Source organism: Papaver somniferum, chromosome 9 (assembly GCF_003573695.1).
Source record: "Papaver somniferum cultivar HN1 chromosome 9, ASM357369v1, whole genome shotgun sequence".
Classification (NCBI taxonomy): Eukaryota; Viridiplantae; Streptophyta; class Magnoliopsida; order Ranunculales; family Papaveraceae; genus Papaver; species Papaver somniferum.
Genome location: NC_039366.1, coordinates 138,154,221 through 138,179,578, shown reverse-complemented (window position 1 = coordinate 138,179,578; position 25,358 = coordinate 138,154,221). Strand labels below are relative to the sequence as shown.

Below are 25,358 nucleotides of genomic sequence, written 5' to 3'. Positions count from 1 at the left end.
GTGAAATATTTATAAACTTATTCCGGGTACTTAATTCCGCGTACCTGGTCCGCGTACTTAGGTTGGTTATTTTCTAAAAACGATTATTCGTGAACTTATACTTATATTAACTAAGGAATGCAAGTTTGCAAACCGTGGCTATAAAGTTCATGAATCGATTCGAGTGAATCAAATCGTTTTTGCTTCGATTGTGTCTTATATAGTTCTATAAGATCTAAGCAATTGAACAACTTTCTAACTAGTTCATTTGAGTCATTTGAACTAGTTATGGTAAAGAAGAATACGGTTGATATGAAAGTGCTCATATGGCTAACCATTTGGTTAACTACTGTTGAACCAACGAATGTACATGTTTGGGTACGGTTACACAAACCTAAAACGTGCATTTCATTTGTGTGTAACAAGCTAAATTTTCGATCTAACGGTTGAAAGATATTAGCTTGAATCTAATCAGGTTTTCATGTAACGGTGAATATTGAATGCTTTGTTACTAAGCTAACATTGATTGCAAACCCTGATTTGAAAGACTATATAAAGGAGAACTATAGCAACTGGGAAACCTAATCCCCACGCCTCCTGTGCGATACTAGTTGTATAAGCTAGAATTGATTCTCCTTTAACCTTAGGTTTCTACTGAGACCCTGTAGGTTAACGACTTGAAGACTTCATTGGGATTGTGAAGCCAGACCGATACTACTTTCTTGTAGTTGTGTGATCTGATCTTGTTGTTTCTATCGTATTAAGTACAATCGTAACGATTGGCTTGAGATTGATATCTCCGATAGGCAAGATATAAAAGTAATCACAAACATCTTCGTCTCATCGTTGGTGATTCCACAATATCTTCTTTCTCCGCGTCGATTAAGATTATTGTGAGGTGATTGATAATACTAGGCTGTTCTTCGCGAATATAAGTCTGGGTTATCAATTGGTTCATGTTCACCTTGATTTATCAAAAGACGGAACAAAACTCGTAGGTATTTCTGTGGGAGACAGATTTATCTATTACCGTAGACTTTTCTGTGTGATACAGATTTGTTTATTGAAGTCTTTGACTTTGGGTCGTAGCAACGCTTAGTTGTGGGTGAGATCAGCTAAGGGAATCAAGTGTGTAGTATCCTGCTGGGATCAGAGACGTAGGAGCATAACTGTACCTTGGATCAGTGTGAGATTGATTAGGGTTCAACTACAGTCCAGACCGAAGTTAGTTTGTAGTAGGATAGTGTCTGTAGCGGCTTAATTCAGTGTGTGTTGAATCTGGACTAGGTCCCGCGGTTTTTCTGCATTTGCGGTTTCCTCGTTAACAAAACTTCTGGTATCTGTGTTATTTCTTTTCCGCACAGGTTGTGCGTTTGAATCAATCAATTGGGAAATCCGACCTTTCGTTGTTGATTGAAATTGATTGATACTTGAACATTGGTCTTTGGTACCATTCAAGTGATTGCTCTTGTATTCAATTAGACTCGCAGATTTAAATTTGCTTGAGTAAGAATTGAATCAAGAAAGAGAGATATAACTCTTTGATATACTTTATTAAGATTGAGTCTAGTTGATTCTCTTGAAAGTATATTGGAGTTAGTGCATACAGATTGCTAATCGAAATATTGGGTGTGGTTGTTATACCCCCTCTTTTTCACTGTGTCTGTCTTGAGTTTGTATTTCTGTCTTAGTTTTATCAATAAATCTCCTTCTTTGCTCAAAAAAAAAAAAGGAAAAGGAAAAAAAGACTTAGCATATTTTTCTTACTTTCATGCAGGCCGGGATGAAAACCATCTGATGACAGAGAATCAGTATCTTCTACCACTCGAACAATACAACCAAGGCCTACCGCAGTACATGTTTGCCCACTAAGATTGTGCAAATTCTTCACCATAACAATCTAGTTTAAAATGAAAAATTGCTTTGAATGTGATCGACATAATTTGAAATCCATGCATTTTGATTTTAATAATTTATTATCTCGTTATTAAATTAAAAGGAAATTCTTTTTCCCATCCCGTAAATCTAAATGTACACCCCTCTTCATTCAATCCCCACATTATTTGCACATCAGAATTAGCAGCGCATATATTAACAATTCCATACAATCCACAAATGGATCAAACTATAGAGTTAGGGGTTTTATTCTTTCTTTTTTTTCTTTTTATTTTTATGCTTTATTTTTAAGGGAGAAAATAAAGAAAAAACTTAAGATTAATTTAAGATGGGCGGTTAACCTTGAAACAATTGCCAGAAGAATGATTTTTCAAATTTATTGAGTTTGACTTGAATTTGGAGTAAAGTTTTTAGCCTAAAATTCAGCATAACACAACCTCAAAGTGTTTGCCGCAATTTTAGGGTGATGAAAGGTGGGTGTTAAATTAGTTTTTAAAGTTTCGGTATGACTGGGAATGTTGAGTGTGTATGAATTTTGAATATGCAAGGAGGTTAAGTCATAAAAATGGCTGCAAAATTAGCAAGAACACATCTCGAAAGCAGCAAAAAAGTACATCTTAATTATTCGATAAATTGCTTGAAAGAAGACCAAAGGAGTTTCTTCTTAAAATTGGTTTTTTCATTTCACGCAGAGTGCGCCGTAAATGTTGACAACATTTATTCAGACAATTTAGGTTTTTGTGCTTGGATATCTTTCACGTACAAGTTATTGTAAATGCTAACATTTCAGGTGGGAATGTGGGATGTTGTAAGTGTTAACAACATTTATTATGTCGTATATGAGGTGTTTGTCCTTGAATATCTTCCTCGTATATGTTGTTGTGAATCCTTGATTGGTATCTAAACTTATTTTTAGCATAAGATCACGACAAAAAATACCTAAAGTTGCAACTGTTTGCAAAGCACTTAAATTTGAGATGAGTTTTTCAAAGTCACACTAATGAGCTACAATCTAATCGAACCAGATCATTTTAATCTACGTTCAAAGAAGGGGGTAATGACAACTGCAAGATGAAACTTAGCTTATATAAAGACAACTCTCTTTGTTGATGTTTATAAAATCTCTCAAAACTAAACACAAGCTATAATCTTGCTCATATGATCAACCACAACTTTGGTGATCATATATATATAGAACTATGAATTCCTTTTCCTAGTCCTATTACCTTATTACATGTCTTTCCTTTTCTTAGAACTAGATGACTTCTAATTCCCTTAGGATTACATCAATTTCCTAATCTTGTCCTAACCAGCTTGTTAGTGACTTCTATGTTGAAGTTTAACCAACATTCTCCCTGTTAAGCTTCAACCTTACCCGTGACATATCTTGTACTCCAATCAATTGTCTCATTTCTTCAAACTTGATCCGAGCTAATGCCTTTGTCAATATATCTGCTTTCTGCTCAGTTCCTGGTATGTGTTCAACGTTAATGACCTCCTTCTCGATGCATTCTTGTATGAAATGATACCTTTTGTGAATGTGTTTCGTCTTCCCATGAAACACTGCATTTTTAGTGAGTGCAATTGCAGACTTATTATCAATCTTGATGAAAACTTTTTCAGGTTCTCTTCCCTTGATTTCACCCAACAATTCTTGAAGCCATATTGATTGTTTAGCTGCTTCTGTTGCAGCCATAAACTCAGCTTCACAGGATGAGAGAGCTACTGTGTCTTGCTTCTATGAGCACCATGTGATAGGTGCATCTCCTAGGTAAAAGATATGACCTGTCGTACTCCTTCCATCGTCTTGGTCAATATTATGATTGTTGTTACTATACCCAAAAATTCCTTTTAATCCTCCTCGACCATACTTCAATCCACAGCTGATTGTTCCTCTTAGATATCTCAATATCTGTGTTATTACATTACCATGAGACTTGCGTGGACTCTGCATATAACGGCTTGCTACTCCCACAGAGAAAGCCAAATCTGGCTTGTGTGTGATAAGTATCTTAGGCATCCAACATTTCTTCTATAACTCGTTGAATCAATCTCTTCTTCTTTTTGTGCCTTTGAAACTTTAAGTCCAAACTCCATTGGTATCTTAGTTGGATTACAAGTTTCAAGTCCTGCTTCTTTCAGAATTCTCCTTGCATAAGCTTCTTGTTTAATATGAATCCCATCTACTCCTTGATGGACTTCTATGACAAGGTAATAAGTGAGTTTTCCGAGGTCTGACATCTCAAACTTTGATGACATTTATCTCTTGAACTCATTGATCACCTTAAAGGAGTTGCCAGTCAAAAATAAATCATCTACATAGACTGCAATCACAAGAAGCGTTCCCTTTTCTTCTCTTCTGTATAATGATGTTTCTTTAGAGCACTTAACAAATCTGATTTCTCTTAAGATTTGATCTAACTTTGTATTCCAGGCTCGAGGAGCTTGTCTTAGACCATATAGAGCTTTTGATAACTTATAAACCTTATGCTCTTGTCCTTTTACTTCAAAACCTTCTGGTTGTTCAACATACACATCTTCTTGCAATTAACCATGTAAGAATGTTGTCTTAACGTCTAAGTGGTGAATTTCCCATGAGTTTGATGCTGCTTCTGCTATTAAGAGACGAATTGTCTCTAGTCTAGCAACTGGTGCGAAAACTTCATCAAAGTCTATGCCTGATTCTTGAACGTATCCCTTAGCTACAAGTCTTGCCTTATATTTGTTGACAATACCATCATCATTCCGTTTTATTTTGAAGATCCACTTAAGACCAATCACTTTTACGCCACCTGGCTTATCAACTAGAAACCAAGTCTTGTTTCTGTTGATTGAAATAATTTCTTCTCTATATGCTTGTGTCCATTTAGTCGAGACCTTTGCTTCCTGAAAATTCCTTGGTTCATCATTAACAGAAAGTGGCATAATCTCACATTCTTCTGCAGCTTGAAGAACATAATCCTCCGGATACTGTGGCTTTTGTATCTGTCTTGTTGATTTTCGCAGTGGAATGGGTTGAGTTATTTCAGCGATCTCTTCTTCTTCTTCTTCTTCGTTATTCTCAGTGTTTTCATTATTCTCTTCTTCTTCTTGATTAACATCATTGTTTCCATTGGTATTGATGATTATGGGTCCTTCGCCTTCATCAATTACTTGACCCCATCTCATGTGAAACATTCCTGGATCCCTACTTGGTCCATCATTAGTTTCTTTCCAGTTCCAGTTTGCTTTTTCATCGAATACCACATCTTGACTCACTATTACTCTTTCCGTTATTGGATTGAATAATCTGTAAGCTTTGGATCCAGGCTCAATTCCTAGATGCACAAGAGTCTGAGATCGATCATCTAGTTTCTTAAGAGTTGCATAATCAACTTTTGTGTATGCTTTGCAACCAAACACTCTTAAATGATCTATGTTTGGTTTTCTCTTTTGCAAACTTTCATATGGAGTCATGTCTTTCAGAGCTTTCGTAGGTATCCTGTTTATTAGGTATGTGGAGTGTCGTACAGCTTCTCCCCATAGATAATTAGATATCTGCATAGCCTTTAAAGAACTTCTTGTCATCTCCATTAGAGTCATGTTTCTCCTCTCCACCACTCCGTTTTGTTGTGGTGTGTATGATGATGTGAGTTGCCTTTTGATTCCATTTGACTCACAGAACTTGTTGAACTTTACGGAAGTGAACTCTCCTCCTCTATCAGTTCTAAGCATTTTGACCTCCTCTTTTAACTCCTTTTCTATCAGATTTCTGAAAGCTTTGAATCTGTCAAATACTTCACTCTTTTCTTTCATAAGAATAAACCACATATATCTTGAGAAGTCATTTATAATAACAAATATGCATTTGTTATTTGCAAGGGTTTGTGGTGTAATAGGACCACATAAATCAGCATGAAGAAGCTCTAATGACTTTGAGGCTCTGAATGTTGTTGCTTTTGGGAAACCTTGACGAGTTTGTTTCCCAACTAAACATGATTCACAGATTTTTGCGTCATCATTTATCTGTGGTAGTCCTCGAACCATCTTGTTATGAGAAATTTCCTTTAAAGTTCTAAGGCTTATGTGTCCTAACCTTGCGTTCCACTTCCATGTCTGATCTTCCAGTCTCATATTCAGGCACAATGGCCTTCCAATCATGAGACTTATCTTGTAGAGTCTATTCTGTGAGCGTGAGACTCTAACTAAAAGTCTTCCACTTGGGTCATGAACTGTTAGATAATCTTGTCGCATTCTAACATCACATCCAACTTTTGTAGCTTGTCCTAAACTTAGAATGTTGCTTTGTAAGTTTGGGATGAAGTAGATGTTTGTGACAAGCTTCTGTTCTCCGATCTTGCTCTGAAATAGAATTGATCCTTTCCCTTCAATTTCTACAGAAGATCCATCCCCAAACTTCACTTGTCCTTTGATTTTCTCATTGAGTTCAGAAAAGTAGTGTCTCTTACCAGTCATGTGATTGCTGGCTCCATTATCTAAATACCAGATTCCTTCTTCACCATCCTTTGATTCGTAGTTCTTTGGTATTAGTTTCCCTTCGTTTAAGAATACAACTTCGTGCATGAAAAGAGTTGTATCTGCTTCCCTTGTTTCATTCTTGTTTGCTTCTTCCATCTTTTGTATTCTTTCAGGGCATACAGAGGAGAAGTGTCCTGGTTTATCACATCTGTAACAAATAATGTTTGATATATCCTTCTTTTCTTTCCCTTGGTTTTGATCATTCTGACTTGTTGTTCTATCTTGTGAGTTAAACCTTCCTTCCCTTCCTCGGCCTTTGTTTCCTCTACCACCTCTTCCACGACCTCTTCCTCTTGTCGCAGAGTTTTGTTGGTAAGAGTTTGTGTACAAGAGTTTTCCTTGAGTTTCTCCATTGTTTTCTTCATCAAGGATTCTTTATTCATATGCTTTCAATCTTCCAATTATATCTTCATAGCTAGTCTTCTTTAAATCTAAGACTTGTTCGAGAGAAGCTATGATATGAATATACTTGGATCTTGGTAAACTATTGAGAAACTTCTTTACCAGTTTATCTTCATCAATGGATTGTCCAAGTGACACAGCTTTTGAGGCTATCTCTGATAGCTTTCCTGCAAAGCTATCAATAATATCAATGTCTTTCATCTTCACTCTTTCAAATTCAGACATTAAGGTTTGCAGACGGGCTTCTTTAACTCGATCAGCTCCGAGATTACGTGCCTTTATTGCATCCCAAATTTTCTTTGAAGTTTCCTGTTCACCAACTTGTAGAACAAGACATTCTGGTATTGCTTGAAAGAGTAATCCAATGGCAACATTGTTTTTGTCTGGGTCCAATGTACCAGGATCAATTGTTTCCCAAACTTTGTAGATTTTCATCAGTACCTTCATTCTCATGGCCCATACTGTGTAGTTTGTGGCGTTGGGATTGGAACTTGTATTGATGGTGGCGTGAACTGTTTTGCACCCACAATGGTGGTTTCGTTTTCCATGGCTCAGAAACAAGCTGTGATACCAATTAATGACAACTGCAAGATGAAACTTAGCATATATAAAGACAACTCTCTTTATTGATGTTTAGAAAATCTCTCAAAACTAAACACAAGCTCTAATCTTGCTCATATGATCAACCACAACTTTGGTGATCATATATATATAGAACTATGAATTCCTTTTCCTAGTCCTATTACCTTATTACATGTCTTTCCTTTTCTTAGAACTAGATGACTTCTAATTCCCTTAGGATTACATCAATTTCCTAATCTTGTCCTAACCAGCTTGTTAGTGACTTCTATGTTGAAGTTTAACCAACAGGGGGAACTCAGTGTTTCAGTTTTACCCCAAGTCATGGATTAATGCATCGATTCGAATCAAATTTCGACTGTGCAAAAAAGCATGATATATATCAGCCTACAATGAGATTCAAATAGTTAAATATAACTTGACCCAGTCTTTGTACATTGAATAAATCAATGGGCTGTGATTTAGATTTTAAGGGTGAAAAAACTAATATTCAACTACAAAATGATCTTCGAAAATGATTCTCTTAATTTCCTTAATTTTCTCAACAAAAAAGAACTGGCCTATTAAAAAGTAACTGAGAAAGTAAATAATAAAACAAGCAAAAAGCTAAGAGCTAAAATCTTGTGATGGAAGTAATACACGAAGGGAGATTGGACGAAGATCACACAGTTTGGATATGGTTTAGCACTACGTGTTGTGCGAGATTATGGGCCATGCCGTTGGCATCTCGTTCCATGTAAGAGTTTGTAACTAAATTGAAGTCCTTAGAAAGACCTTGGATATCCTCGGGATAAAGAGGAGAATCAGGAGGTGTTTGGGATTTTAGTAGCACCACCAAATTTAAAGGCAATTATTGCCCTTATTAAAATGGACCAAACTATTTATTTAACTTTTTCCCAAACCGTAAATTAATCCGAAGAAGTTTATAATACGGGTCACTACTAAATAAGGGGTGAGATAAACCGCGGGATTCAATCCACGACCAACATAACATTTTTGTATTAAAATATAACTAGCCCCTCCGTGGTCCCTTCTTATCGAAGTATCAAACTGATGGATATTCCATGGTACCACTACTTAGCCCAATGGCCAATACTGGTTAAGGTCCCGGAATGGGCATCGCTGTTTTTATTGCAAGAGGGCCAATTAGCTATTGTATATTGCATCGCATTGGGGGTACCCTGGCTGCCTGGCATTGAATCCTTGACCCAAGTGTTATTAAATCCATGTTTTATGAAGGGAGGAGTCACTTACCCCCAAATAACAACTACTGGTTTTTAGAAAGAGATTCTTCGTCCTAAATTTAGAAACAATCTTTAATTATAATTTTTTTTTTATCATTTTGTGTCAAGGTCATTGAACTAGTAGCTTGATTAAGAACCTAAGAGTTATAATTAACAATGAAGAACACTGCATATTTAGAGAATATACCCTCCACACTTTGAATTATATATATGCGAAACACAATAGGATGTTAAGTTAGTGAAGAAGTTAGTGTAATTAGAATGTATCTAAACAGGTGAGCAAAGAGCAAAAAGAACGTACCTATTGGTGGTTTTGTATGGTTATTTTAAAAAGCAGCTCAACACTTTCAAATCGGATTTTGCCTTTTCCAAAATTATATAAACGTAAACTCAGATTTTTGTACTTTCTGATTTTGAGTCATTTGAATAATAATTTGAGTGTAGTTGTTTCAAAAAAAATAATTAGAGTGGAGTTCGCAATTTTGTCCATTGGCATAAAGAACTCATTTGATATTTGCTAGGCAAGAGTAACGAGGAACTCATTTATTTGGTAGGAAAGAATAACGAGATTGAAAAAACTGTTTTATCAGGCAGGCAGCTTTCATAGCTCAGTTGGTTAGAGCACCCGTTTAGTAAGCGGGAGGTCTTGAGTTCAACTCTCAATGAAAGCATTTTTTTTTTTGGAATTTATACTCAAACTCATTTCTTTTATTGGAATTTATACTCAAATAAATATCAGAGAGTAATATGCTAGTTTCTTTTATTAATTGAAAATGAATTAATTTGCAGATTAATTACTCGTTAGAAAATGTACATTTTTCACTTACAAAATACATCAATCTAGCTTAGCTTAAATGATGTAACTCATCTGCCCAAGTTTGGTTATCTCACCCTTCAAATCTACTGAGAATCTACATTTTTACACCTTACTGATACTTCCATTTTCAGTAATATTTTCTGGATTTCTTTCGAGTTCCTTATAGTTTTGGGCACAACACTGTCCTTCTGCATCAAAGCTTGCATGAACGCTGTAAAAGACATAGAAAAGAATGACGACGCCCGAAAAAACCCCAAATCTGATATAAGAGGGACCATCTTGACAACCCAGCAAGAAAACATTCAAGAAGATGGAAATAGAAGGAATCCATGGCATCAGAGGAACACCCCAATACTCAGGTTTACGGGTTTGAGGAACAAGCATGTTAAAAGCTAGTAAAATCCCAACCAAGATACCCATACAAGTACCAAGTATGACTGACTTTGTCTTCCCCGGTGAAGCAAATTGCCAAAGGAAAGTGAATAAAATGGCAATGAAAGAAAAGGAGAAAAGAAACGAAAATGTCGGCCACGGATTTGTCGTTCCAATTGAAACATATCGTCGATATATTACTGCATTGGCTACCATGTAGAAGACAAATAGTGTACCGATCGATACTAGATTTAGGAGGACATTGAGGTCCGTAAACAGGGATATCACTGCTGTCAAAAGCCCTGCAAAAATAATGAAAATGATACCACATTAAAAAAAAATTATCTTAATAAAACACAAATAAATCCAATTGAAAAAAGAAACAAAATGCAATCAAAATTTAAAGGAAATGCTTAAGCCTATTTTATTCGTTAGATTGAATTCTTCATAGAAACTTTTGACAATGACATGCAAATTCCAGAGATATTTATTCGCTTAATCAAACATTCAATCATAATATAACCAATTTATAGAAAGTGGCCATATTATTTACACATGTTAATTTAATAATACGGGTCACAGCTCATTAGGATTTCCTTTGATTAGTGACTAATCCAAAAAAAAAATATTCGAAAATATTCTACGAGTAATCCTACGATTCTATTCGATTTCATTTCACTGTTCCCAGAAGAAAGTGAAAGTAACAAAAGAAAGGTGGGGCCCACGCGTAACGGCCAAACGGCCTTAGCTTATGTGGACAAAAGATGTGGGGAACTACGGTACGCTTACGTTAGATAAAGAAAAGATAAAGCGTAAAAGAGGCGTACGGAGTGTTTTTCGCAAACGTCATCTTTACCTAGAAAAGCCGAAGCGTTGACAGGAGTTGACGTTTTAGGGTGGACCCTCGCGAACCAAGATGGAACGATATTAGACCGCCCGATTACACATAGATAACGAGCTTGGCCCAACATCGAAACCATCAAAGATGTTAATATACCAAAACTAGCCCCACCACCTATTACATTTGAAACCCATCCCCAGCCGTCTGATCCTTTGAATGCTGATGAAAATGGAGCTTCAGTATCTATCTGCACATTTCACATCAAACCAACAAATAAGGATTTCCTTCCACAATTGTATGACTAAGGGTAAAATTGTCTTTTGCATTGACCCCATATAACATAGGACTGTGTAACCGTTCTGAAAAATTAAATGTTTTTTGAAACCTAGCTAGGATTAGCCTGCTTATGTAGTGTAGGTTATAAGAAGAGATAACATAGACATTAATGGCGTTTTCTTCCTTTTTCTTCTAAAGTGATGAAGGAAGATAGAAAGTAGGGTTGTTTAGTTACTTACTGCATCATAAGGCACAAGTTTAGACATTGATGCAGCCATCAAACAGTAAAGTATGGTGACAAGGAAGACAGAACCAGAAACACCAATTGGGATGTCTTTTATTGGGTTTCTAACTTCTTCAGCCATTGTTGAAACAGCATCATACCCGATATAACTTAGATAAACCATTGCCGCTCCATTAAAAACTCCTGATATTCCGTATGGGAAAAACCCACTTGGGTTTTTATCTGGATTCGCTGGTTCTGTAAAATTCTTTGAATCTCCTTTCCAAAATCCCATCACTATAATGAATCCTATAAACAGTATGTGCAAAGCTGTCAACACCATATTCATCACTGAACTTTCTCTTGTACTGTAAAACAAAAACAAAACAAACAGAGTAAGTTTCAAATTGAATAAATTCTCTGAATTCTTTCGAGAAATTGTTGAAACCCAAGTTTTGCATGAATTACCTGTGACAAATGATGAGTGAAATGATCAAAATGACGGCAACAGCGATGAAATCAAGTTGATTAAACCCATCAGGAAGTCCAGAAACAGTAATTCTCCATTTCTCTGTTGCAGATATCCCAAAAGTTGCTCCTAAATAGGCAGTAAAGCTTCTAGCGACAGCAGCATTAGAAAAAACATACTCCATTACCAAATTTGCACCAGTTAAAAACGCTGCAAATTCCCCTGTAAAAAACCCCCAAAACCCAAATAAATCACTAAAACCGGCGGAATATATTAATAGAAAAAGAAAAGAAAACTGAAATAAAAATGTACATACCGAAGGTGATCCTGAGATAACTAAAAGCACCACCAGCAACAGGCATATCAACAGCAAATTCAGTATAGCAAAAAGCAGAGAGAAGAGCACAAAGACCAGCAATGGCATAAGAAATAATCACAGCCGGACCAGCATAAAGTCTAGTCGCTCTACCGGTAGTAACAAAAACACCAGCACCGACCATACCACCAATTCCAAACCCAACTAAATCATACCATCTTAAACTTTTATGCATGTCTGAGCCGGATCGTGCTTTAACTCGGCTCATCTCTTCAAATGTTGTTGTTACCGAACCGGCCCTTCGGTGTAATCTTTTCGGGATCTCAATTATTGCTTTTCCATATGATCGCAAACTTGAAAACGATGATGGTGTTGATGATGATCCATGGCTTTCTCCCATGTCTATCTTTATCTATCTTTTTTTTTTCACTCAGTCTCTCAATCTAACACGATTTTAAAGAAGAATGGAATGGAACAGAAGAAAATAAGAGAGAGAAGTGACGATGAGTGTGACTTTGTATAAAAAGTAACGGTGGGGGTCTGGTACCTCTCATATAACGGAGGTGACGTGGATTTTGGATTGGGTGAGATTTTCATGGTAATTGTTTTAGGTAATTCATTCATTAATTTTTTTTCCATTAAATTCATTCTAAATGGCCAATTATTATCATGGTTAAAAATCTAAAATACATTGTACCTAAACCCGTTTTGATGATGAAATCAGGCGTACCACCTCGAGATTTGCCACTTGTGGTAACTAAATGTGGATCACATTATCCAAGTGTTTGGACATTTCAAATTCAATATTAGGAAAGTCGTGTAAATCATTAATTGTGATTAACGTTTGAGAATTTTTTAAGCGACATATTATGTAGGTGACTATAGAGATAGCATGGATGGAGGGGAGGCAAGTTTCATGAAAGTGGACACAAGTTTGTAGTATTTTGAAACCAGAGCGGACAATATGAAATGGAATTTAGGATTTCTCAAATGATTTTTTTTTTTTTTTTAATTCTTTAACAACTATACCAAGAAGTTGATTATCTTTGTGATGTGGGTAAGTTGGTTGTGATGTATTTAACTCAAACAAAGTCTACGTGCATTATATATGTAGTTTTTTAGGTAATTCTTGATACTTGCAGAGAAAAAGGCATGTGTGACATCGGATATAGTAACCGAGCCAAGTGCTAGCGATGCTACGACGGAAGCTACTAACTAGGCTTTAATGAGGACCATGTTACTTGAGATACCAAATTTGGCTAGAATCCAGATATGGATGCGAAATGGTACTACTACAATAATTCTACCTCCGCAGTAACAAGTGGTACTACGTCAAATTGTGGGGCCTCGTGGAGCACTTTTCTTCGTTCGGGCTCGATCACTTTGCAGGGACAGATAACCACGACATTTTTCGCCACATAGTTATCAGTTGTTAATTAAGGCAACTACGCCGTGTAATGATAATAGGAATGGTTATATGGTAGGGCTTTGCTAGACACACCGAACAAATACACCGAAAATGTGCATCGAGAGAATCACACGAACAGAAAGCCGCGTGCTTAGCATCGAGATTGAGAAGGGCTAAGTAAGCCCCACCCTTCCCTATCACACAATGCAATCACGGTGTATTTGGCATTTACGTATATGGTATTGATATTTGATAATTGATGTAGTCCAGAAAGGATACAGATTTAAAAATGTGGGTAAATTAGTGAACATCGTACAGTTTGAAACGAAGAAGTTAAACATTGTACATCTCCAAAAACACTGACAGTTTATAGTCCTGTAACATAAGCCAGAGAGATTGTGGCATCCCAAACAGAAGACAAGAGTCATAGTACAATTATGAAACATAGAAAAGAATTAGAATAAAGAAGCGACATATTGATATTCCTTTCAAACCAGTCGCCAGCTATGGTTGGATTCGAACTTCGGATTATGCAACGGTTGGGGTATATTTTTGGAGTCCAAACTCCAAACTTGGGCACCCCTAATAAACGGGGTGTATGTTCCGCTTCCGGATTTCCTTATCGGCCCAAATTTTTTTCCAGCGGACCTATGTCCAATTCCCCCAAGTAGAAATTGACATTTAGTTCCAAAGTTAATGGACTTTGGACGCTCTAGTCCTGTCCCTTCAAGCCTAATAATAGGAGGTCCTAATTTGCCAAATCCATAACGAGTTGGTCTAAATGTTAACGATTCGGTCCAAATTGTATTTTTGGCTGACTAAAATAACCCCACATACAGAAACGTATCTTGATTTGTTCGCAAACCAGTTTTTCATTCCATTTCTCCACCAACAGATCTCTGCAACAATAATAGGAGATTCGGAACCCCTATATGAGAAGAATTTTCATTTCATCTATTAGATTTCAGGTTAGTATTTCCACTTTGATTACTCTTTATTCATTTATTTTTCATTCGATTTTGTATTTTATTCGATTTCTTAACGATTGTGGGTGTTTGATTTGTGATTAGAAATGATAGTGATCAAATATTTTCTCACATCTCTCTACTTCTCGTCTCCATCGATCTATTGAGGAAGAATCTTAGTTTGATTTTCTTATTCCAAATCTTATTTAGGGGCTAGATGGTAGAAGAGGAGGAAAAATAAAGACAATTTAGTAATGGAAGAAGCTGAAACTTTTGTAGCAGGATCTCAAGAGACGGAAAAGCTTATCAACGGAATTCTTAAAAAATTGAGCGATTGACTCAACAGGTAGTAGTAATGGTCTTTTTTCGCTTGTTTTTTCATATAATTATGCCCTAATTTTTTGTTATTTAGATGTTTTTAAGTCATTTCCGTTCAATTTCTCCCTAGGTTTTATAGATGCTTAAAGAAGACAAAGATACTTTTCAAAGATCTTCGTAACGAATTTGAAGAAATTCAAAGATTAAGAGAGAGCTCTTTTAGTGGTTTTGAATTTTGAGATTTCTTTTCAAATATTAATTTTGCTATAGAGAATTCATAAGGAACAAATTCAAAAATGACATGATGAGATTAAGGAACAGGGTCACTGAACAGAATGCATGGAGAAGCAAATACTAGTGTTCATATAACTTTTCTTTGTTCCAAAATATCCCGATTTGATCCCCTTGATAAGGTAGTAGTAGCAACATTTAGTGATTGCATTCAATGAGGAAATTTAGCATTTGATTATCGATATAACAACCGGGTGAAATTTTATACCTCATATTCTCTCATTTTCCATTGTATGGTATTTATCGTCACCCATTGATTCTATCTTGGATTGGGTCTGCAACTTTACTTTCGCATTTTATACCTCATATTCTCCCGTTTGCCATTGAATTGCATGTTTTTTAATAGGTGTCATAGGGACACAGAACTTTGAAAAGTGATATAGAACAGTAAAAATATTTAAAGAATGGTAAAGATGATTATATGATAGTTTTAGTAGTGGAAGTAATAATGATCAACTTCACTTTCGTTTGAATATACACTTTTCAAGTGGTGGGGTTTCTTTTTAGTTTGGTGTTGATTACTCACTATTTTTTGACAAATTTAGTCATGAGTACTAGAATATCAAAACACATTCTCAAACAATTTAGTCATGAACTGTTGTTTAAGAATGGTGTTGAGTGACATTTTATGCTCCTGTTCTTCCATTTTGAAGCAATTATTTTATTTGCAAGTTTATAATTTGTATATGGTTGTGTATGCTTGTTTTATTTCTTGTGTTTTTCATTTTCTCAAATTATATAGTGATTGAACTTCAGCAATCACCTTTTGTTATCGAGTTGTTAATGTGGACATAGTCGTGCACCTGTTCATTCTTGACGTGTACATAATTGTACACCTATCATTTCCAGAAAACTTAAGTTATAGGGGTAGCTAATGATTCTTTACATCGCCATGAAAAGGAGTTAGAGTATTATCCCCCATATAATCTGTTTAGTATTGAATGATCTTATATAGACTGATTTGTTGGTATTCAACATGCGAACCTTTCATTTCTGGATATTAGAAATTGCTAATTTGTCAAGTCGAGCCAGTTATACTTCTTTGTTTGCCACTCAAGTGGGTTAACATAAAATTTAAGAGCATGATGTGAACCATTTTCATACTTCCTTTCATATACTCTTTTTTAATTGTAGAACACCGTTTTTAAACACTTCTCGTACAATTTTCTAATACCATACATGGAAATAAAAAAATGATTTCATGGCTCACTCTTTGTTAAGGTAGGCCAGCCCGTATTATATATACTCTACAAAAAATTTTGTACATCCTTGATCAACCAGGTAGTCGTGGTTAGTTTGTCATCAAAGTTTAAGTTAATTTGTCACTATCTTATGCATCCATTTATACTTCGGTTTTTAGTGCATTATAGATGATGGTATCAGGTTTTCTGTGTCTGGTCTCATCTTGTAGAGCTATCTGAGAGGAAATAGTGACTCATTACTTCAAAATTTTGGTCATGAACTTTCTTACGAAGTAGTCCAACTACTCTTTTGGAGAAACTGATGATCTGGAGTATTATGAATCAATTTTGAATGGATACAACCTTTCAGCCTTTTCTATTTAAATGGTCTTATTTTTTTAGTAGACGAAAGCCTTACCTAATTCACGAAACACTATTGCTGATTTAATTTGGTTTGAATTATGACTAAAAAATTTGTCCTATTTGGATTCAACTTGATGATTAGAGCGTGTATATTGGATTCCGATACATATATATCCCAACATTTTTAGGAATGATTACTGACTATCAACATGAAGTTATTGATTCAGAATTTATCCTGGATATTTCGATAAACAAAGCTATTTTCATTTTTGATAGTAGTGATAACGTAATTTTGGTTGATACAGTTACTAGACGTTGGTTTAGTGTTATTGTTATTTAAGATGAAGATATGCTAGTATCTGAGATACCAGGTAGGCTAGTTCCGATCAGGTTTATCATGGGTAAAGCACGTAGTTGTACACATGTCGCTTTTTAATGTGTACATTGTTATACACCTATTTATCATTAATGTGTACATAATTATACACCTTTTGATTGTTAATTTGCACATAATTGTACACTTGTTGATCGTTAATGTGTACTTAGTTGTACACTTGTTCCTCGTCAAAGTATGTACAAACAAATCTAGTAAAATTTCATGGAATGGGTTTGATATGTAGCGCAGCCTATGATAAATGGTAGAAGACTAACGCTAGCAAGAATGGAAATGGTGTCAATGGGTCTGCCAGATGGCTGAGTTAGAGGTGTTTTCTTTTAAGTTGTCTTCATTACTATAAATAGTTTAATTTGGATTGCCTTAATTTTTTTTCTTATGTTTGTATTGATTCTTTTCATGGTGCATTTGGCATATACAACGTCCTCGTGCACCGACTCCTGCACCTCTACCGTATCGGAGAAATGATATAGGCAGTAGCTTTGGTAGATCACAAGGAAGAGGAGGATATAGCGGCGTTGATGAGGTTGTAGATCATAATGAAGGGGAAGATATAGTGGAATTGATGAGCGTCGTATCCAGAGGTACCACCCTTAATTTCACTAATTTTTAAGCATCAAACGGCTTAACAACGCATTTGGCATGTAGTGCATAAGCATCCCCTGATTATTTAGGTGTACATAGTTCTACACATGTTATTCATTTATAAGTCTAAGAAATTAGTGAAAACACTAATGTATACATAGTTGTACATACATGTTATCTTATTTAGGTGTACATAGTTTTCCACATGTTGATTATTTAGGTGTAAATAGTTGTACACCTGCATAACTATATTTTATGTATACAAACCAAAAATTTGGAAAAACACTAAGGTGTACAGATGTTGGATTTTTTATAAGTACGTACATAGTTGTACACCATTGTGCTATCTCAATAATATATGCATGTGTTTTTGGAATAAATGTTGGATTTTTGTAGGCGTACATTGTTGTACACCAGATGTTCTCTCATGATTTTATGACCAAGGATTTTCATATGTGCGTACATAAGTTGTACACCACTGTATAATATCGATAATATATATGACTTGTGTATAACTATGTAGTTCTTGTACAACTAAGGTGTACAAACTAGTGCAAACTTATACTTGAAAGGATGATTTTTATCCGTGCAATGAAAAGTACTACGTGGTTTCTTACTCCTAAACTTATACTTGTATGCATGCTCTAACAAGATACTGTTATATATGCAATTATATAATATACAAGTTTGGTGTGTCCAAATATGTGTTTTGAGTGGAAATCTCACGTAAATCTGACTTTCAACTATTTTTATATTGAATTGTTAATGTGTACATAGTTGTACACGTGTCGAATTTTGAATTTTTATCTGTGCAACTACTTTAAACTATTGTACATATGTTGAATTTTATGCAACTATGCAACTATTGTACATATGTCGAATTTTGAATTTTGAATTTTGAAAGTAGTTGCTAATTTTTATCTGTGCAACTACTTTCAACTATTGTACATATGTTGAATTTTATGCGCACACTGTTGTACACCTTCTAGTTAATGTGTACATAGTTGTACATCTATTGATCATTATTGTGCACATATTTTCACACATTGATTTTAGTGTTAACATAGTTGTACACATGTATTGAGCTCTAATATGTATCAATTTGGTTTGCAGCATGTGACAGATTTGGTAGGAAGGGAAACTACGATTCTTATTTCTGGTATGAATTTGTTTTAGCTAATTATTTCACAATTTTACTTGATTTATCTAGTAGTTTTGAGTGTTATGCATGTAGTTATGTTTATGTTGTTATTATGAGATATATGTTCACCAAGAAATATTAGAGCCTTCTTTCTATGCTTGTCTTTTTCTTATCTCATATCTTAAATTTTTTGAGGCGAATGGGGATCAAATGATTGTTTAGGCATTAGATCATTAGTAAGATATGGGTGTCTCAAATTCTCAAACTTTTTGTTTCTCTTAATTGCAGGGGGAATGAAGGTTAAAGATGATAAAGATGGGTCCTCGCCTCATGCTTCTATGCTTGCACCCCAAGATGTTGCAACATGGTGATAGGTATTTGGTCGCTAATTTATACTTAGTTCTCTTTTTAATGCCCACCTTAATGTTGGTCTCAGTTGATAATATGATTTTATGCATTATGATATGTTAGCTGAAAATCAGGTTTTATACATAATTTGGAGGGGTGTACATATTAGTGCATTAGTGAAATTCCCAAGAAAATGTGGATTTGTATGTGGTTATGAATGATCGTCTTTATGCATGTTTGTAGTGGTGTACATATTGGTGCAACTGTGTATATATTTTCCATGAAAAAGTAGGTTTGTGTGTGGTTAACACATTTGTGTACCTGTGTATATTCCATGAAAAGGTAGGTTTGTCGTGTTTTACAGCGCTGTACATATTGGTGCACCTATTTAATTTTCATGAAAAAATAGGTTTGTATGTGATAGTGAATGATCGGCTTTATGCATGTTTTGAAAGTTATGTTTTTCTGTGGAAGTTGTATTGAATTCTAATATGTTTCAATTTGGTTTGCATCATGTGACTGATTTGTCAAGAATGGAAACTTTGGGTTTGTGCAGTTAGGCCCAAATGAACTGTGTCTCTTTAATTTAATAGCTGCCTAAATTTTCGTTTTCATCTCTTTCTTTTTTTTGCCTTTGTTTCTTATGTGGTTGGTGGTGAAAGGTTATCACTTTTTTTTCAAGTTGAATAACTGGTTCTATTGAGATGGTAGAACTCTGAAGTGGTGATCTAGTGAATAAATATGAAATGCCGATAAAATTGCAAAGATAAAATCTTAAATGTGTGATGTTGGTGGTACTGAGGAGCAGGAATTTATGTTGTTGTTGGATGGGTAGTACTGCTGCAGAGAAGTGCAGCTAAGATTGGAAAGCTACAGAAACGGATAAAAAATTTGAGTTGAATGGTTGAGGTGTTGTAGTTGTTTGAAGCAGTAGGTTAAGAGTGGTTGAGCGTTGGAGCTGATGTTGGTAATGAGTTTGGGTTGTAAACAGGTTGTATTTTTGTAGATGTTTACATGTTTGGCCACCAATGTAAACTAAGTTTTTTATATAATGAGAATTATATAGTCATATGGGTACTCTTTTTGTAGCTTTCTGAAAGAGCTTTCCGAATATATAAAGTTTGCGAATTTTGGACAAACGGTTCGAAAGATAAATTGATTTTAATTATTTTTTATACTATTTAAAACTGCTGACATCATCATGAGTCACTTTGGACTAAAATGCAAATATTTGGACTAAATTATAAACCAGGAAGTTTATTTGTGTACTTTCCATAAAAAAAGACTAATTTGTACCTAGTTAAATGGGTTAGGACTAACTAGTATATTTGGATGGGATTTTGGACTAAACCGTATTTTTCCCTTCCACCAACGAAGAAGGAACTCTTATTACCGAGACTAGTTTATCACTTGTGCCATGCACGGGTTTGTTTCTTACATATATGCAATAAATAAATAACATCTGGGCCACTTTAGATTACTCCCAATTGGCTGTCAATTTTTAATACATTATTAGTTCATGATGATACTTACCAAATTTCCTATCATATTACGTCCCTTATTAATTTAAGAATGTCCTATATTTGTCTATAACGTTTTGAACCATCAATTTTTTTTTACTTTTTTTATATACTCGAACCAAATTCAATGGCACTTATCTAAGTGCGTTTTAACACTTGTTGTCTCGCATGTATTCACCATACTGATTTTTCCATCGATCTCGATTTCAGTCCACCATATTTAAAAAAGGGAGATGTTGTCCCTATCCAAACAGGCAAGCGTATCAAAGAAAAATATATTTGCATCCCAAAAAATATGTAACAAACAATAAAAAAACGTATTTTAGAACACTCTCATATAATAAAATCGAATTTCAATAAATTTCATATTGCATCCTATTAATATTTTCAAACTACTAAAGTGTCGTTGATCCCACATCGTGTAGTTCTTTTTTTTTATTTCACATCCACTCCTCATCGGTGATCAATGTAGGATTCATAGTCCCGACACTGAGACTGCTAAAAGAGCATACCAAGCCATCTAACAACAAACAAACACCAACCGAAAAGGGTAAAAGAAAAGATGAACCTCTCTATATCCGCAACAGGTACCGCTGGTACAAACAGATGGGGAAAAAAATTGAGTCACAAAATAACTAAAAAGAAGCTAATCATGAACTCTTATTTGCATCGAGAAATTATTAAGTCAAGACAGTAAAGTAAAGTATCATATCAAACAAAAGAAACATAACTTTCTTCTGTAAACTTAATTATTCTAAGGAATTAAGATTTGTTGATCTTTCTTTATAAACACTGCATTTAAATGAAAAACTTCATTAGTAAGAGAAACCAAAAAATAAAGAAAACCATTTCTTTTGAACCACATCAGCATTAAAAATAAAATAAAAATTACTCCAAATACAAAATCTAAGACATGAGTTTTGGAGTTTCACCTGGTTTACTTAGCTCTCTTAAACTGCAAACTTTAAACATAACAAAAGTAAATCAGAAACCACGTCTGAAAACAATTCAAACATATAATTACTTAAGAAACAAAAAAAAACTCACTTGTTGTCAGTATTAGCAGTCATTCATTTAGCTCATCTCATATAAAAATATGACCCTCAAAATTGAATTTTCCAATCCACAAAAAAAAAAAAACTACTCGATACGAAATTAAATGAATCTGGCCAAAAATATAATCGACAAAGAAAATCGTGATTATCAATGCAAAGATTGAAGTTTTTGGTTTTTAACAACTTTAAGCAAATATGTCAAGAATTAATGAGAATGGGATGATTAACATGTAAAATTCTAACCAAAGAAGATTTAGAATACATGAAGTTATATTTTCACTACAATAAGAAGGAAGAAAATCCTAAGCTAGGGTTTAACAATTGAATCAACCTTTGAATTTGTATCATTAAAAATGAATGGTTTAGGGTCATCCTATAACCCCGACTCTTCGTAAATACCAAAAAAAATACCAAGAATATTGTGAAGAAAAATGACTTCATCATTATATATACCTTGAATGAGTTTGCTATAAAATAGCCGATATCTTATCTTTTAGCTTAGTTGTCGCAGCAATCGACCACACCTTGGAGCTTAGCAGCCATTGATCACACATTGGAGCTTCGTGCATAACCAAAAGCGTCGCGCCATTAGAGCTTCATGCAAAACAAAAAGAAAAAATTTTAAAAAACGAAACAACCGAAAGAAGAAATATAAAATCAAAAACAACCAAACCCTAGCAAAAAAAAATCTCGAACTTTGTCGGGGTTGGCTCGAGTGCTTTATATAGGGAGCGACCAAGCTGCAATTTCATATTAAGAAGGAAAAATTCAAAAAAAAATTCTCGAACTTTGACGGGGTTGGCTTGAGTGCTTTATATAAGGAGCGACCAAGCTGCAAATTCATATTAGGAAGGAAAAATCTTGTGGATCTTTTTACAGGCAAAGATAGAAAATGTTTATACATTATTTTTAGAATATAATATCTATAATATTGTTATTGAATTCTCCTAAAATGCAATTTCGGTTAGCAATATTATTCTAATATCACCGTAATTAATGGTTGCAAATATTTTCTCTATAAAAAATTTATTACATATAAAAATTAGAAATTGGATTTATTATTAGAAATTGGAAATTGGCTTTTTTTTCTTTCATACACAAAAAAAATTAGAAATTGACTTTATTATTTTTTTTATTTTATAAGTATTTTTATTTCAATAGAAAAAGGAAGCTTTCATTTTTCTATTGGCTGTTGAAGTTTTTCTTTTTAGGAAACAATATCCCAAAAAATACGACTATTTTTTAATTTTGGATAGCTAAATTATTCTTGTATACCACCATAATTAGTGGTAACAAATATTTTTGTATGAAAGAAATATTTCATATTTTTGAGTATCACACACTGTTTAGGAACTTGATTAATCTAGGTTTTTTTCTTTTAAATGATATGAAATGAAAATATCTATAATATTTTATTTTTGGATAGTTTGGATAAGATTATTATTATTGTTAGTAATATAATTGTTTGGATAACAAAATTATTCTCATATCACCATATTTAGTGGTTGCAAATATTTTTGTAAATATATTACATATCAAAACATAACAGAATTAGGAAATTGGCTTTATTAAAAAAAAAATATTTTAGATTTTTTTTAAATTATGGTATGAACAAAATTAAGAAAAATAATATGGAAATGAGGTTTATTATTTTGTCATTAATTAAATTTTTGTATGATCGTTTTTGTATTGGCTCGCTTTAGATTTTAATCTTGTTTTAGTCTTTTGTTTCAGATTCTAACGATTCCGTGATTTTTTGCTTTTAGACAACATCACCGAAAATAAATATTCGCAAGAAAGACGCAACGTCGTTTAAGAGGTCAGTACCCACGATCTGTTTTATTTTAAGTAATTCAGTATAATTTTATTCTTTAATTTTAATTGATACAATAGAGTTGTAATTAAAAAAAAGAATGATTCTGAAAGCTGTAACTGGACAGTGGACATTTTTTTAACATTTTTTACATTCATTAATTATGTGATTGATTATGATGTATGATTGATTTAACTTTTTGATTTTTATGATGAAATTGATTGTTTTTGATTTAATGTATTTTTGGCAACATTATAGTCTTTGAGATAATTGCTTTAGAATTAGATATATTATAGACATTTTTTTTTTGTATTTTTGGTAGTTTTATAAGATTTTATTAGATTCAGGGAAATATTTTTGTTGGATTAATCGGCGAAAAATATATTGTTGGGCAAAAAGATATTTTCCTGAAATATTATTAGCGAAAATATTAAAACATTACCAAAATAATAATAAAAGTGAGGCCAGAATTCACCAGAAGCGAGAATCAACCAAGAGCGAGAATTAACCAGGAGCTCCAGTGAATGAGAGCGCTCGAAAAAACTCGGTTATTATATAGAGAATAGTTGTACTTAAACTCTGGATGAATTGGTGTTGGATTATAAAAGAGATGGACCTGATATTGGAACTTATTCCAAGCTAATAGAAAAGGAGTTAAAGAAAACAGAACAAGATGGAAAGATGATTTGGGGGTGGAAGAAGACGGATGGCCTATTCATAAGTTCCGCAATAAGTGCTTGTTATCTTGAACTCTCTAGATAATTTTTCTGTAAACGAAGGATAAATTGTTGTCCTTGAATAGCTGTATTAACCAACTGCAGACACTAGCCCACTATCAGACTTCAGACTGAAATGTAGATGAGACCGAATCATCTCTCCAAACAATTCAGCTACAACCGCACTCCTTATGTCTCTTGAACCTCGCAAGCTTTACACACTTGACTCCCTTAGTTGTCGTCCTTTACCATCTAAGAGTTGTCTCGGACGCAGTGAAGACTTTTGATACCAATTTTCCTCTAACAGATAAGCTTATTTGATTTCCATTTAAACCGATGGATCAAGGTGTGAAAATCTGCTCGCAATAGAGAAGATAGCAAATGTCATAAATCCAGAACTTACGACTCCCGAAGAGCAGCGTAGATACTTAACCACCTCTCAAGAACAATCGTCAAAAGATCATGAAAAAGCGGGGGTACAACAACCACACCTAATATTTCTCTTAGCAATCTGTATGGACAAACTCCAATATACTTTTCAGAGAATCAACTAGACAGTCAGACTCAATCTAGATCAAAATTATATCAAAGAGTTTATATCTCAATCTCTCGATTTGATATATACTCAAGCAAATAGAAATCTGCGAGTCTTTATCAAATACTAGAGAGATAACTTGGATGGTACCAAAAACCAATATCCAAGTGTCAATCAATTTAAATCAACGACCAAAAGGTCGGATATTCTAATTGATTGAACAACGCACAACCTGTGATATTTCAATTATATAACAAAATATAATGCGGAAGAGAAATAACACAGACACCAGAATTTTGTTAACGAAGAAACCGAAAATGCAGAAAAACCCTGGTACCTAGTCCAGATTGAACACACACTGTATTAAGACGCTACAGACACTAGACTACTCCAAATTAACTTCGGTCTGGATTGTAGTTGAACCCCAATCAATCTCACACTGATCCAAGGTACAGTTATGCTCCTACATCTCTGATCCCAGCAGGATACTACGTGCTTGATTCCCTTAGATGATCTCATCCACAACTAAGAGTTGCTACGACCCAAAGTCGAAGACTTTAATAAACAAATTTGTATCACACATAAAAGTCTAGGTAATAGATAAACCCGTCTCCCACGAATATACCTACGAGTTTTCTTCCGTATTTTGATAAATCAAGGTGAACATGAACCAATTGATAAACCGGACTTATATTCCCGAAGAACAACCTATTATTATCAATCACCTCACAATAATCCTAATTGACGCAGCAAAAAAAGATATTGTGGAATCACAAACGATGAGACAAAGTGT

General features: G+C 34.3%; 1 protein-coding gene and 1 non-coding gene across 2 annotated transcripts; one reads left to right on the top strand and one right to left on the bottom strand.

Annotated features, from left to right (window-relative positions):
• The first annotated feature begins 9,215 nt into the window (after window positions 1-9,215).
• TRNAT-AGU lies at window positions 9,216-9,289 on the top strand. The gene has a single exon. It is a non-coding gene; the product is annotated as a tRNA-Thr (tRNA).
• An 84-nt stretch (window positions 9,290-9,373) lies between these two features.
• On the bottom strand, window positions 9,374-12,434 carry LOC113313634 (cationic amino acid transporter 7, chloroplastic-like). Its single transcript, XM_026562428.1, has 5 exons — window positions 11,933-12,434; window positions 11,616-11,838; window positions 11,164-11,515; window positions 10,664-10,895; window positions 9,374-10,109 (listed from the first exon to the last, which is right to left on the bottom strand). The coding sequence occupies exons 1-5, from the start codon at window positions 12,330-12,332 to the stop codon at window positions 9,538-9,540; spliced, it is 1,779 nt and encodes a 592-aa protein (XP_026418213.1). The 5' UTR covers window positions 12,333-12,434; the 3' UTR covers window positions 9,374-9,537.
• Between the last annotated feature and the right edge of the window lie 12,924 nt (window positions 12,435-25,358).